We start from the raw sequence: 16,466 nt of genomic DNA, 5'->3' as shown, positions 1-16,466 counted from the left end.
TCACATGTAAAGCGCCATGGAATAAATGGCGCTATAACAATAAATAATAATAATAATAATAATAATAATAATTGTCTGTATAAAAAGTATATCACCCATAAAACACTTGTAAATACCAATGCAAAAAAAACCTGTAAAAAGACTGTCAAGGAAGCTTAAACTTTTGTTAGAATTACACTGGTCAACAGCATTTTTGGTGCCAAAGATATTTCATCGAATTTAGGGTATTTTTGGGGTGCTGATTCTGAATATGTCATCAGTTTTGCCAGATTGGCTCAAGTTTTTGAGATTTTTGGTATCTTATTTATAGCACTTGTTGGTAAATGCGACGCATCATCTCATTAATTTCTTTGGATTAGTACTTGAACTGAGCAGTTCTCAATATAGTTTTGTGTTAATTAGTGTTCTAAAAGTTTGTTCATAGCTTGATTTTTGCACTAACTTTATGTTGTTGTCTGTTTTCCAGTGAAAAGCATGAACTCATCAAGAAGAAGTTGTCTTAACGATCCAGACTCATTCTGTTACATTTGTGGTGAATACACACTGCCAAAACATAGAAGAAACATAACAGACTTCGTAAAAAAAGTGTATTTTGCCTATTTTGGGGTTATGCTTGGGGACCAAGACAAGTTTTGGGCACCACACATGGTGTGCAAAGCATGTATCGAATTATTACGACAATGGAGCAAAGGACAAAGAAAAAGCTTCAAATTTGGTGTTCCAATGGTGTGGAGAGAGCCAAAAAATCATCATGATGACTGTTATTTATGGTAAACACAGGTACAGGCACATCTTCACAATGAGGGACAGGCCTTCTTGCAGATTCCATGTTACTCCCATTTTCGTTTCTTATGCTTATTGAATCCTTGCACTGCACAGAAATAACAGTCATCATGATGATTTTTTGGCTCTCTCCACACCATTGGAACACCAAATTTGAAGCTTTTTCTTTGTCCTTTGCTCCATTTTCGTAATAATTCGATACATGCTTTGCACACTATGTGTGGTGCCCAAAACTTGTCTTGGTCCCCAAGCATAACCCAAAAATAGGCAAAATACACTTTTTTTACGAAGTCTGTTATGTTTCTTCTATGTTTTGGCAGTGTGTATTCACCACAAATGTAACAGAATGAGTCTGGATCGTTAAGACAACTTCTTCTTGATGAGTTCATGCTTTTCACTGGAAAACAGACAACAACATAAAGTTAGTGCAAAAATCAAGCTATGAACACACTTTTAGAACACTAATTAACACAAAACTATATTGAGAACTGCTCAGTTCAAGTACTAATCCAAAGAAATTAATGAGATGATGCGTCGCATTTACCAACAAGTGCTATAAATAAGATACCAAAAATCTCAAAAACTTGAGCCAATCTGGCAAAACTGATAGCATATTCAGAATCAGCACCCCAAAAATACCCCAAATTCATTAAAATATTTTGGACACCAGAAAAAAATTTTTTTTTTGTTGACCTGTGTTATTAATCATACTTTTGCAATGACACTATTCACTTAACTATATCATGTACAGAAATATGGAGAAAATACTACAAACTGCTGTGAAATTTTCTACCACTTTTTACATTTGGTGTTTATGGCGTTCAATGTACGGTAAAAATGAACTTGCGACATGATTGTTCAGGTCAGTGCAATTATGGTGATAGTATAGAAGAAGGTTTCCTGCTCCCCTGCCTCAATGAGTGCACGGAATCCAAATCCACCGTTACGTGAGAAAGTCCAAACTATCTGAAACATATTCAATTTTATTCAAATTATTTTCCATAAAAGGATGGTGTGCCAAGTAGGCCTTGTGCGAAAAGGGAAAAAGTCCCCTTATTTTAGTCCATAGTTGTTGATGCGTTTCGAGGCAGACACCGCTTACTTATAACCTAAATGAAAGAACTCAATAGTTTAAAAACCCCGCTGGAGGACAAACCCTCTGCACGCGCGTTCAGTGACGTCATTGGGTCATCAGGAACAGATATAACTTATATATAATTCCCAAGAAATAAATACAATAATAAAAATCTATATAAATGCATGATATTTAATAATGTGGAATCAAATTAATATGCTACCCCACGGGTAGGACGTATTTAGCGTCAGTATCCAGAATACTGATTTGATTCTGATTTTTTAGGAACTTGAACCTGCCAATGCTTGAACATTTATATTATAAGCTGGACTTTATAGGAGGACCAAGATGACCGCCATGGGAGCCTTCATCAGACCCACGGCTGCCCAGAACTACTCGAGTGATTTGCTGCTCTGTCTTCTGATTAATAGGAGGCGGATGTGTAGTACCCTGCCGCTGCTACCAGAAGACGGAGCAGGTCCCTAATTGAGTAGTTCCGGCCAGCGACCATCATCGACACCGAGAACAGATGACTGGCGGGGGTGCCGGGTGTCGAACCCCAACCAGTGAGACATTGATGACCTATCCTAAGTAGTGGACAACCTCTTTAAGGCCCCAAGTACCTGTCTGTGTGTCGTATTCCCGCTCTTTACAGCATTGAGACAATGTGGTTGTATACAAAGGTTTTAAAGTGAATCTGTCAGCAGGTTTTTGCCACTTTGCCAATCTGTAGAGGCAGAGACCCTGATTCCAAAGATGTGTCACTTACTGGGCTGTTTGCTGTTATTTTGCTAAAAGCACTGATTTATCAGCAAGATATTCACTGGATTACTAGCAAACCTGCTGCCATGTAGACCTCTATATTCATGAGTTCTGTATAACCTGCCCCCAATACTGATTGGTAGCTTTCTGCCTATGCACAGTGTACACAGAAAGCTGCCAATCAGTACATTATGCTGATCTCACATGGGGTAGTAAAACTTTGGTTACAGATTCTCTTTATAAGTGCCATCGACACCCATCAAAATTGCCATATTGTGAACTGCTGAATAGATTTCTGTGCTTGAACCCATCTTGTAAACAATATAGTGTTCTACATTAATATATATTAATGTGTCTTTATACTCCCTGCTTCCAGGCGGTTACAGTGAAGGAAGCCATTTCTAATAAAACGAAGCACATTCGCAGGAGCCTCAGCACCCCCAATATGCATAATGTGAGTATGTTTCATTAACAATGGCATGATATAACCCACGACAGTGTATGACCGCAGAATATATTACCCATATACGGAGAGGTGATATGGAAAGGTGGTGTCATTCCTGAGATGTCGGTGCTGCAATTCCCAATTGTCGCCTGATAATGTCATGTGACCGCTGCAGGCAATCAGTGGTCACTGATCGTCCGCAGCCTCCGTACTTCTGGCAAACGGAACTGTTCCGACTACCTGCTGTGTGACATAACGTGACATGACTGCCAGTAATCGCAGCAGTGATATCGCAGAAGGGAACTGTTTGTTTTTTTATGTTATGCGTGGCACTTAAAGGGGTTGGTTTAGTGGTGAACAACCCCTTTAATAGGAGTGAATATTCTTTTCTTATATGGTGTCGGATATATTGTGCAGAGCCCTGTCATGTGCTTATGGCTATGAATGTTATGATAATGAGTATTAGTAACATTAGTGGTGGAGTTTTTTTTACTTATGCAGAGAAAAACAAAACCTATCTAAGAAAAGGATTGTTGTTTTCCATCAGTTTGCGCCTTCTGTCTGTGCATACTTTCCCATGTGTGCGAATACGGACACTGTGATATGCCGCACTCCGCTCTCCCTCCTTCTATCTCTTACACTATTTAACCGGGACCCTGATAGGAAAACCGTCAGATGCACCCCCTCCGCTCCACATATACCTTGTATTACTGCTGAGAAAGAGGCCACTGCAAGAAATATTATTACATCTTTACATAATACGAATTATTACATCAGTAGAATAGAACAGTAGGCACACACATGTTCTCATACAATATATACGATACAGATATATATAGAGAGATATGTATATATGTACTTTCTAAAAATGGCGCTAAGGAGTAGGCAGAGACTTAACAAAAAGGACTACGTTTTGTAAGAAGATATTAAAAGTTCCCTCAATATTGTGAGACTAGAACAAGATTTTTTAATTTAAATTAACAATTCTATGTATGTATTGCTATTAGTGATGAGCAAGCGTGCTCCGATATAAAGTGTTTTCTGAGCATGCTCCTGTGCTAATAGAGTATCTTTGGTGTGCGCAAGTTCCCGCGGCTTCATGTCTCACCGTGGTCCGACAGCTAAGGCTACTTTCACACTTGCGCTTTTCAGCTTCTGTCACAATCCGTCGTTTTTTGAGAATGCAGGATCCTGCATTTTCCCATAGACTTGTATTAGCGATGGATTGTGACACATCTGTCGTGCACTGGATGCGTCGTGTTTTGGAGGACCGTCGGCACGAAAGAACGTTCAAGGGAACGTTTTTCGTACGTCGGGTCTGCCATTTCCTACCGCACATGCGCGGCCGGAACTCCGCCCCCTCCTCCCCGGACTTTACAATGGGCAGTGGATGCTTTGAAAAACTGCATCCACTGCCCACGTTGTGCCAAATTTTCACAACGTGCGTCAGTACGTCGCGCCGACGCTTAGCGACGGACCCGTACCGACGCAAGTGTGAAAGTAGCCTAAAACACATCCGGGGATTCCTTGTTTGTTAAGCAATCTCGTCATGTGTTGTGGCTGTCGAATAATCCCGAGACATGCCGCGCGGACTCGAACATAGTATTCAAGCACGCCGAAAATACTCTATTAGCACACGAGCATGCGCTAATGACACCTTATCCAAGCATGCTCGCTCATCACTAATTACTATGACAACTGCAGTTTTTATTCATTAGTACAGGGAACTATTTTACTTTTCTTTCTAATTTCTAGGCATCATCTAGTCGCTTGGATTTATCAGGTTGTGATGACGATGACAAGGTACATTTTTTAATTAGTTGATATAGTTTCAATAATATGAGGAATGCATTTCATATAGGAGAAATGAATAAATCTTCCCAAGAGGTTACCGTTTCCTTTTAGATGAAAATGTAGTAATCCTCTACCAATATATAGAGCTGGAGATGAGGGTCATCATTTGCCAGATCCTTGTGATTATCCTTTGGATTGTAACTGCTGTGCTGTATCAATGACTGTCCATGTTATACATTGGCATAATGTCTGCACTGCCATTTAGACATATACCAGTACATTACAGTTAAAGCATAAAAATTATATAAAAGAGAATTTTCATTCTAGAAGAAATGAAAAAAGTTTTAACTAGTAATGAATCTGGTAATCAAAACTAATAACAAAAAATAATAGAAGGAAAATAGAATAAACAAGAGGGAACTAAAAAAGACTAAAATAAGAATTAAATATTTAGAATCGTCTTAATTGTACCAAATATGTCACGGTGATCAATGACTGGCGTAATAAAGAAAAATAAGATTATCGAACATTATTATATGTTTTTACCATTAAAAATATACATCTACTAGACATTAACATAGTCTCAAAAATAGCACCTGAATACAAAAAGCTTAAAAAGTGCTGCAGCACTAAGTGCCCAAATTACCTATGTCTAAAGGTATTGCTTAGTTCTGACGATATCCAAGAGTATATCTACCATAATGGCCTACGAGGTTTGCCCTCTTTGAAAACATTTACCGTATGTTTCACAGTTTTTGTTTTTAAAGGGATATTCCAGCGTCATAAATGGATAATGTTGGATAGTGTACGTAAAAACAAGCACTTTTGCAATTTACTGCTTTATTTAAAATTTCAGCCATTTTTTTAAAATTTTTGCACTTTTCTTTTGAGAACTGCTTGTTCCCCTTTTTGGAGATCGACCAACTCTGCTTTCTAGCTCCTCAACATTGCATTGAAGCTTAGGATGTAACTGCTTGTTACAGTGACCCTGTCCAGCTCCAAATCAGTGCTTACAAGCTCAATAGCAATGAGTTTGTAAGCACTGCATGAGCTCTGCTGTCTCCATGGCAAGTTTTAGTGATTCACCTGTATTGTCCTTTATATTTGGAGGCTTTGATTTTCTTATGTCTTCACAAGGGATGGTTGGAAAACCAGCTGGATGTCTCTGAATACTCCTCCAGCTACAAAGATGTATCTGGCTATGGAAGTCAGCTCATCGAATCGCCGAGAAGAAGAGACAGTGGGGGCGGTAATATTCATTCTTGTATAATTAATTACTGTCAGATTAATGAGCTTGGAAACCAGAACACTGCAAAACTGAAAAGAGAATAGTGACCAAACATAGTGTTATACTTTAAAAAGGCAGGAAATTAAGAGATCTATCAGTAAGTAGAATATTTGTCTTTTTTTTTTTTTAGGTGGCGCACCCGAAAGCCCCCAGGCCTTAATATCAAGTCCATTCAAAACATTTTCTCCTCACCCACCAAAATTTTTCAAGCCGTTAATGCCTGTGAGAGAAGAGCACAAAAGAAAGATTCCTATTGAAACCCAGCCATTACTTAGTCAAGAGGTATACACAGAACACAGTCTTATTTATACAGTTCTATTAGCCCGGCTGCTCCATTGCCGGTCTTTGCTCCACTGCCGGTCTCTGCTCCTTTGCCTATCTCTGCTCCATTGCCGGTCTCTGCTCCATTGCCGGTCTCTGCTCCACTGCCGGTCTCTGCTCCACTGCCGGTCTCTGCTCCACTGCCGGTCTCTGCTCCACTGCCGGTCTCTGCGCCATTGCCGGTCTCTGCTGCATGGTTTCCAGTTTTGTGTCGATGTAGGACAACGTTTCTTGTGTTGGCCTGTGACTAGAGCAGTGTGAAAATAGTGTTGACTGATTGCTTCCTTTGGTGGCTCAGTCAGTCCTGTTTGCGGCCTCCTCGGTGACATACAAGGGGGCTCTGCTCAGCCATGCTTACTCACATAGTGACATGACAATACAGAATATGCTGTCCTGTCTCAGGAAGATGGAGCAGCTCTCGGACCATGGGGGCACCTGGCTTAGTAGAACTACAGTGTTCGTTATATGACTTACAATTTAAAGGTGATTTACGTAGTATATTTTATAAATGCACATTATTTTTATAATTTGTTGATATTTTCTGTTGTTTTTGCAGTATCAGTATTCTCCTAACCAACAATCACGAACATCACTGCTTTTCCACTAAATGAATGAAGACTGTAAAAATGGCACAGACAAAAACACCAATTTATACTAATATAGAAAGTAAAAGTCAGAAATTAAGAAATAAAAGCTAAAAAAAGATTATTATAATAAAGAGGGAAATTCAGCATTATATGAGCCTAGTATTAGTAGGAAAGGAATGATGTGAATGACAGACAAATACTCTCCCTTTTTAGAAGGTTGTGTAACACAGGGCAGCACTCCGTAGTGGACTATTAGGGCCAGGTTTTGTGATCAGGTACAGACCTCTTAGTATGCCGCTGGCATCACCTTCGAGTAAGAGTCCGGCAGCCAATAAATAGCAAGGGTGAGGTGACTAGGTGATCTGGTGCTCCCAAAAGATAAACACCAACAAGTAGAAGTGTTTTTATTTACAAAGATTAAGGGATCTCAACCAATTCTTCTCATGATCGGCAGGTGTCCAGAGGTTAGAGCGTCACCAATCATTATGTTATGGTATAAGTAGTGATATGTAATAATATTGTTATAAGATTATTAGATGGGAATACCCCTTTACGGGCAGCCACATTCCGTACACAGTGGTGACTGAACCGGTGTCACCTGAGACCCGAACGCTGCCGGGGGGGATGGTCTAAGGTTAATCTCCACCCGGCAGCGGGGGTCAAAGTGCAGGAACCAGACAGGGCCAGCATGCTATTAACCTATAAACTAACCCCATATCTGCAGGTTAATAGAATTTTTCACGTGACCGGTTCCATGTAAGAACTACTTTTAGTTTTCGTTTTATTGTCCCTTACTGTTTACAGTGTGTCCTACATGTTTGCAATGGCTACAGTTTCTATGTAAGGAAGAGTATGTACATAGGTATAGGGCCTGGGCTAAATGGCGTCTTGTGGTGCGTTGCTGGGTGGTAACATAGTCCCATGTTCACTGGTTTCCCACCTCCTCATCTCTTGCCACTAGAGTCTTTCCCCATGGATGCAGGACAGAGATGACGGAATCTAGGCCTGGCTGCAGCCTTCCCTGGTGGTGTCAGCTGTGTGATGGGTGACGTACTTTTGAGAATGTGTCATCCAGTTGAGACATCCTGATCAATTCTACACACAAGGAGGAAGATTTGTGTAGTGTGAAAAGATGTATGCATTTATGAGCTATAGTCACACTTGTCTTTGGATATTCCATTCCGCTGTCCAGTTTTTGAGAAGAAACAGAATTAGGCCGCGCTCACACATTCAGTATGTGGTGAGTATTTTACATCAGTGTTCAGAAGCCAAAATCAGGAGTGAAACAGTCAGAGAAACAGTATAATAGAAACATATGCGCCACTTCTGTATTTATCACCCACTCCTGGTTTTGGCTTACAAATACTGAGGTAAAATACTGACCAAATACTGAAGGTGAGAACATGGACTTAGTCTTAATAATGGATCCATTGCATAACTGATGGAAACAAAGGTAGAGGCACCCCATGGTTTGTCTGACAGAAATGAAAGTTATCACACAGAATTTTTACTTCCATTCTAAAACCTGACAGATAAAGAAAGACGGTTCCTCTGCTTTCAGTTGCATCAGTTATGCAGCAGAAGGTTTTTTTTATGATTATCCTTTGTTTTTTACTAAAACCAGAAAAGACAAACATGTTAAGATGAAAGTGTGATTGTAGAGTTAGTTGAAATTGAGAAAATTGTGACAAACATATCAAAATGATGCAGGGGCATAATACTTGTCTACTACGACTCCAGTTAGCAATGTTTTCTGTGTTTAAAGGGGCTGTCTGGTCTTCCGATAAGTCTGTAGTTGCTGTATCTGACCTCTGAATCCTTACACACTGATTAGACGAGCTCGGCCTTTCTCCGTACAAGTGAAATGACTGAGGCCGAGCTTGTCTAATTGGGAAGTAAGCAAAGTGCATACTTGTGGTCATGTGACCTCCCGCTTCTGCCCTCAATACTGGAGAATCCTGACAGTGTGCGGATCCATAAGAGCCGACATATAGAGTGACCCCAGAATTTTATCAGAGGAGCGGCTGGACAGCCTTAAGCATGTACATAGACGTGGGGCACTCAGCATTCTCCACTATCACACCATTTATGTAGTACGTGTTCTCTAGTGTAGTTGTAGTTACCACTCATGTCTTTTTTTTTTTCCCCCTGAAACTGATTTTTTTTTTCTATATCAAACTTTGTAAAAATTACTCTTTCTGTAGTGATATCTCAATTTTTTTTTAATCCAGTCATTAGGGCTTTACAAAATTTCCAGAGAATTCTGTAAATGTAAAACTTCAGTGTTAAGTGTAAGTAATTAACCCCAGCTACATAACCCAGAAAATATCAAAGCAAAAGCTATGCGTTTCCGTTTTTTTTTTCCAAGCGCTGACAATTGCTCCTTCCCTAATGAAGCATGGTCCGTGGCTTTGTTACATCACTGTTATATGTCCTACACACAGCATGTACAGTCTTCATGGATTCCTGTTCCATTGCATGTCTTTTTCACCAGCGTTATTTGCTTCCCGTGATGTTTTGTGGTCTATGTGATGTGTTGTGTGTCTTAACCTTTGCAGAGCATGTCTTCACCACTGACCAGTAACACTGGCACTGCTGTGCCTTCTGGACCTAATACCATCTGCATGCCAGTAGAAACCAGTAATGTTCATCAAGATGCCATTGTAAGTTCTTATTTTAGCTTTTGGTGTGTTACGATATTGTATCAGAAATGCCTGTGCCACTGGTTGTCACTAGACTTGGCGTCAGCTGTGTCCAGGATATTGTCTGTGATGGTAAATTGTGTACATTAAATGCCTCCACACCGGAATGATTATGTAATCCAATTAGCAGACAGATCTGCGGCTGGGAGGATGTGCTTCATGTCATTAGTTCAGCTTGATTACTGTTAGTATCTCCACTCCATGCTGTTTAAACACATTCAGCTTGTCATTATGTAACATGCCGTTATATAATGCTGCCCAGATTATGTGCTACTGACCCTGCCCTACTCACTAACCTTATACTTAGAAGACATCGCCCCATCATAAAACATTTTTTGACTATTCTTATATCAATGACAGTAAGGAAAAGTAATTTCCCCTTCTCCCGACATGCTATTGTTTATTATAGTTGTATTTCTTATTATTATTTTCCTTCTTGTTATCTGCAGTATGTGAAAATAAAGCTGCTGCTAAAGGGAATCTGTCATTAGGTTTTTGGAACGTAATCTGAGAGCAGCATGATGTAGGGGCAGAGAGCCTGATTCTAGCGATGTATCACTTACTGGGCTGCTTGTTGCAGTTTTGGTAGAATCCCTGTTTCCTCTGTTGAAGATGGAGCAGTGGTCAGACTGCTGAGCTGTGTATAACCCCGCCCACACACCTGATTGGCAGCTTCTTGTGTACACTGTGCATCATCAGCATGCTGCCAATCAGTGGTGGGGGCGGGGTTCCACAGCTTAGCTGGACTATCTTACATGCACCACCTAGTCCAGCAGTGATAATTTCTTGCTGATAAAACACTGATTGTATTCAATCTACATTATTTGCTGAGCAAGTGACACATCCCTGGAATCAGCTGCTGCCCCAGCATTATATTGCTCTTAGAAAAAACAGCAAAAATCTTCTGGCAGTTTCCTTAAAGTTTCTGCTCCTTGTAGTCCCCCAGTGTTCATCTTACACATGTTATCATGGAGCTTTTTATCTGAATTCCATTACATCTTAAGATAAATATAGTCTTTTAAAAAAAGAACAAAAAAAAAAAACGAGGATTAAAAGGTATATCACTCAAACACTGTAATGTGTGTTTGAGCACTAAAATGTTTTAACTAAGCAGGTAGAATGTGAATTGTAAGTTTACATCAGGAGCTATATAACCAAATAACAGGACTAATCATGGAATATATAGTCATTTCTAGTAATAAAGCTTACTGATCCACTACTAAGTTCACTTGCTGCTCTTTTACCTTTAGGTCTAAGTGCCAGATACCGTGCACAAGGCCAACAGGAGGTGAATTCAGTATAGTCGCTCTGTACATTGGGATTCAGATCTATAGAGTAATTTATAGGACTTTATCAAAGACCTTCCATTATGTCTTAATACATAATGACTACTTGTTACCATCCGCACTGTATACACAGGCCGAAACTGCTATTCCCACATTATAAGTGAGAGAATTAAGTATGTCTGTATGCCATGTGTATGTACATTTACGTGTTTTATTTATCTGGAGTGTAGGACAACTGGTATGGGTAAGAAATATTACACAATGATACTATATAACTATAAAAGATATATATAAAACTGTATAGCACTGATGAGCTCGAGAACTGTAAAGCTGTTCATAGAAATGACACTAAGTCGATATTACTTTTTTATTGTATAATTAGGAAAAAAAATGAATTTGGAAAAAACATTTTAATGATTTTGCCAATTTTTCTTCCAGGATTCTGACGAAGATGACCTTGAATTTGATGGATCAACCAAAAAAGTAATGCGCTCCTCTGGTTTTGATGATTTCAAGCCTTACGTGCCGGAGGAGTTTGCAGACTTCAGTGTTTACAATGCTAGTCTGGACAGCAGGGACTGGATACATTCTAAAGCTGATTTTGGTTGTTCTCATTCTTTGGATAAAGACGTTTCTCGGAGCCCTACCACCAGCAGTGTTACCAGTGGCTATGTGTCACATAGTGCTTCTAATATTACTCTCTCTGACATTGTAGTAGCTTGTAGCGAAAGTATGGATCAGTTAGCTATCCAGGCAAGAGACCTGGAAAGCCAAGAGCACCAAGAACCTACTGGACAGCAGTCTGTACAAAATGGCAAATCTTGTGCAGAGAAAGAGTCCAATGACAACAGTTGTCCAAACAACCAGTCAACCTTCACGGAAAAAAGTGCCTTTGATAAAGAGCCACTTTGCACTACTGAAAAAGATGCTGCTGTATTGTGTAGAAGTGTATCGTCTACTTCTATGGACTGTGACAAAGGAAACTTTGTCAACTTTTTACCCTGTGAGGTTGCTGTGGAACATACATGTGATATTTTGGAAGATCATTCCTTCACAGAATTCATGGGAGTAGATGATGGGAAAGACTTTGAACACCGTGAAGATCCACCAATTTACTCTTCTAAAGGCGAAAGCAAAGGAGTAAATGTTCTAGATTATGATTCTGTTATTTCCGATGATCCACACAATGCATCTGACCAGAAACTGACAGCGGAAAAACAGAGCGAAGCCACATTCTGCTACAATTCTCAGTATTGCTCTTATGAAAGCCATTCGCCTGAAAAGATTCATCTAGATCTTTCTGATGATTGTGAAGACCATCCATCCCATACCACACCATGCCTACTGTCCTTAGGTGACCAAGTATGTATTGGCGACAACAAGCTCGGAACAGTGCGATATATAGGCACTGTGGACTTTTCCCGTGGTGTATGGGTTGGTGTTGAACTTCATGTTCAATTAGGTAAGGAGTAACATAACCCTGGTATTATACTGTCTTTAGACATTGGTTTTGGCTAAGGGAAAATTTTTTGGAGTAACCCTCTGTTAGACATAATATAGATTTTAGAAATGGTCTTCCCTTTAAATGGTTAATATCCACTTGGTTCTTCAGGAGCAGTGCACCCCCAATGCAGCTTTCTCTCTGCGGTATCGGAAGAGCGTAGTTGCACTCAAGCTTGCCAGCATTGGGAGCGAAGAGAGCGCTTTAGCGATCTCGCTAGACTCAGAACAGTGATTACAAGCTCTATTGAAAAGAGTTTATAACCACCGCACATGTTCAACCACTACTGTAGGACTGCAGGGGTGTCCGGTAACCTAGGCAACGAGCGGTAAACAAAATTAAAAATTGCTCCTTTCTTGAGAACGGAGAGGAAGTTTAATACAAAGTGAATTGCAAAGCTTTTCTCCATATCAGAACATGGGAATAACTCTTTACACATAAATTAATGGATAGTTTCCTATTCACTATTTTAACTTTTAAAATACAATACAGTAAAGGTATGCCACAGTCAAAGTCTGTTCTGACCCTGACAACGGTGAAGTCAGGAGAACAGCCACGATAAGCTACTGATGCTGAAAAAATCATTGCAAGCCAACAAAACCATGGAGCTTGATATAAGAGGCAGGCATCCCTGAAATCTGCGCTTTAACCCTTACAGCATGCTGTCTTCAGATTGCATAGCAAAAACCTGCTGACCGATTCCCTTTAACTGCAGCCTAGATGTCATCACCTATCCACATTATTTTGGGTGGGTGGAACCAGACTCCCCAGACCCCCACCTGTTGCCAGAACAGGGCTCTTTTGTTTAATGTTGTGCTCACATGCATCTTTGTGTTGGGAATTTGAAAACCAGATGAGTGGCTGCTACAGTCACTTGTGCTGCAGTTGGGATGTCACCGCTGCAGCCTGTCACCAAACAGAATAGTAATTAATAAAAAGTGAAGTTATAGTTACACCATTGCCAAATCGTATATAAGGTAACTTGGGGAGAGGGGGTTTTTGGAAGTTCACCACGCCATGTTATCTGATATTGGAGGCTGAAATCTGTGTGTCAGGTGCCTGTCCTGCTGGTGAAGCTCAGCCAAAGCTTCTAGGGAAGGACACATGTCCTTACATATCCGTCAACGATATGTAAAAATTTAGTTCATGTTTTATTCAAGATTCATTAAAAACGTGGAATCCAAAAAATATGTATAAAAACCTGATGCGTTTCAGGCATCCAAGTGTCCTCAATCATTATCTTATCCTATTTTTGGATTCCACGTTTTTAATGAATCTTGAATAAAACATGAACTAAATTTTTACATATCGTGGACGGATGTGCCGCTTATTTCCTTCCCTTGAGCCTTTGGCTGAGTATATAAGGTAATAGTATCTGTACGGTCCCACTGCTACTCCTTCATTTGGTGTTTAGACAAGAACAGACCGTTACTAACCATGGTCATTAAATTCATTTTTCTCTAAGGCAAACACGATGGCACAGTGAAAGGCAAAGAATACTTCCGCTGCAAACCTAAATACGGTGTGTTTGTGCGACCCAACCGGCTAACTAAAGCACTTGGTCCAAGTAAGAGAGACAATGGCAGCACTTTGCGGGCACAGGCATGTAATCCAGACAAGCGGAGGAGTGCTACATTGAAAGGATTCCCATCGCCCAGGACAAAAGATGCAGCACAATATCCATCTGGGAATGAAGCTGCATCAGCTTTTTCCAGAAAGCAAGAGAACAGGAAATCGTGGATTAACTAAGATGCAGTATTTGCACTACTGCAGCCCCTGTGTATAAACTCCTGTGGACGGGTAAAGAGAAGCTATTTTTGTACAGCTGTACAGTTTTATTCCTCAGATGTTTACTCAGTCTAGTACTGAATATTGTTCTAACCTTTTTAACAAAAGCCTCTTATTTAGTTTGTCTGCCTTGTAGGCAGGTGGTTTGCTGCACAGAAAACACGCGACTAAAGGATAGTATATAGACAGATACATGTATATTCCTATACAATGCCCGGGACTTATATTTTAATTAAATGATAGAAATATTCAGAAAAATAAACTGAACATACATATCTGTATAAAAAGGCACTGTAAGATGTTTCCTTTTGTTTTTTTTTTGTTTTTGTTTTTTGTTTTTTTTACCAAAGAACACGAGTTAATTCCTACATTAACTGTTTCACTAATGGAGGCAGCCATTTTTTGAGTGGGTGAATGAAGCATATGAACAGCTGATGACGTCACTGAAACATGGAGTTGATACAATTGCGTCCTATAATGTCATAGTTGGAAAATTCGTCACAAATCGAGCAGTCAGCAAATGATGGGGACAGTCCATTGGAAATACCGCTTTGTGCTTTTTTCCGAAAAGTTGTTAAATGGCCACATTAATGTAGTCATTAAAATGAAATGAACACCATGTTGCCTTAATTTTCTCCTTTTTTTTACAGCAGGCTCTGGAAAAAAAAGTTGTTATACTGGCCTGGTAGTTTAGTCCCTTTAAAGACTGGGGATATTTAGTTCTTGCCTACCTCGTGTTGTCAGCAGAAATGTGTATGTGTGTTTCAGAGGTAAACTGAGCAGTGGAAGAATAAACAGGCATTACGTCTTCCATACGCTTCATTTCTCTACACAATAGCCAGAAAGCCGACATATGGTGACTGCTTATAAACCCTGTCTTAAAATTAAGAAGCGTTGACACAGTCAGTCCTTCCTGCTTTTGTCTTCTTATTTTTGCTATTTTGTCACCTTTGGCCAATTTATAATATAAAGCATGCCCATTATAGTTGGAATCAACATTATTCAACCTCCCCAATTTTGTAAGAAACAAATAACAAAAAATGTAAGTAGCCAACACAACTGATATAACAAATGGTTTCTCCAAATTCAGCACAAAATGCCACTTTTAATGGCTACTGCAGTCTCCGAATTATTCACCACCTTCATGACTAACATCTTTTAGCCTTGGGTTTGCGTTCTGCAGCTGCCTTTTTCAAATCCTGTCAAAGATTTTCTATGAGGTCCAAGTCTGTGACCGTAATTCCAGATTCTTCCAGGACTACTTCTGAAACCAAACCTTGTCAGACGTTGAGGTATGCATGAGATGTTTGGAAGGTCCAATGAGGCCCAAGCTTCAGTTTATAATAATTTCTTCTAGTATTTCCTGATACTTGATTGAATACACCCTGTCCTCCACACACCGCAGGTTTCATTCTACTAGAAGCAAAACATGCCCAATTCACGGCCAAGTTTCACTGTAGGTACCGCATGCTTTTCAGCGTATGCTTCATTCTTCCTCCACCAGACATACCGCTGATCCATAGGCCCAGAAAGTTTTAATTTCATCATTCCACAGAACAGAATCCCAAAAGTTTGGTGGCTTCTTTATGGTTGCGAGCATATAAGAGCAGATTTTTTCATTGTAATATTGGGAAAGTAGAGTTGCACGCCGTGAAGTTTGGGCATGGAGGCCTTCAGAATTTAGGATGCATTTTAGTGTGCAAACTAAAATCTCACTGCCTGCTTCCACCAAATCGTGCTGTAGGTCTATTGCAATCACGCAAGGGTTTTTATACAACTGCCTCCTCAGGAATTCGATGGCTGGTGGGCATTAGCCTCCCCTTTCTGACACGTCCAGATAATGTAGCCAGTGTTGACATTTAACATTGGACTATGCCTTTTACTGTATCACTATGAACATTCGATGCATTTGCTAGGTTTTTTGTATCTTCTTCCATTTTTGTGCAAAGCAATGACTTCTTAACATTTTGGACCACTCTGGTGACGTGCAATCAAATAACAGTGAAAAAAATCCCATAGCCACTCCAGCCATTTCATGTGTGTTAACTTAAGCACCCTTGATGTAACTAATGAAGCCACTAATTTGTTGCATCAGGCCAGCTTGGGACAACACCTGAGTTGCAAATGTTTGCTT

At 39.9% G+C, this 16,466-nt stretch overlaps 1 protein-coding gene across 5 annotated transcripts in view; it reads left to right on the top strand.

The window, feature by feature from the left end:
- KIF13A (kinesin family member 13A) overlaps positions 1 to 14,951 on the top strand; it is a 242,705-nt gene extending 227,754 nt beyond the window's left edge. For 3 of the 5 annotated variants that reach the window (XM_077269946.1, XM_077269944.1, XM_077269943.1), the window contains 7 exons: positions 2,997 to 3,074; positions 4,821 to 4,868; positions 5,997 to 6,108; positions 6,278 to 6,429; positions 9,614 to 9,718; positions 11,482 to 12,505; positions 14,010 to 14,951. In XM_077269946.1, the coding sequence (XP_077126061.1) occupies positions 2,997 to 3,074; positions 4,821 to 4,868; positions 5,997 to 6,108; positions 6,278 to 6,429; positions 9,614 to 9,718; positions 11,482 to 12,505; positions 14,010 to 14,293 (1,803 nt within the window). In that variant the 3' untranslated portion in view covers positions 14,294 to 14,951. The remainder of the gene's footprint in view (positions 1 to 2,996; positions 3,075 to 4,820; positions 4,869 to 5,996; positions 6,109 to 6,277; positions 6,430 to 9,613; positions 9,719 to 11,481; positions 12,506 to 14,009) is intronic. The other 2 variants (XM_077269945.1, XM_077269947.1) reach the window with 2 other exon arrangements.
- Positions 14,952 to 16,466: the final 1,515 nt, after the last annotated feature.

This window comes from Ranitomeya variabilis, chromosome 6 (assembly GCF_051348905.1).
Source record: "Ranitomeya variabilis isolate aRanVar5 chromosome 6, aRanVar5.hap1, whole genome shotgun sequence".
NCBI lineage: Eukaryota > Metazoa > Chordata > Amphibia > Anura > Dendrobatidae > Ranitomeya > Ranitomeya variabilis.
Note: the sequence above shows the minus strand (reverse complement) of the source record. Positions and strands in the feature narration are given on the sequence as shown.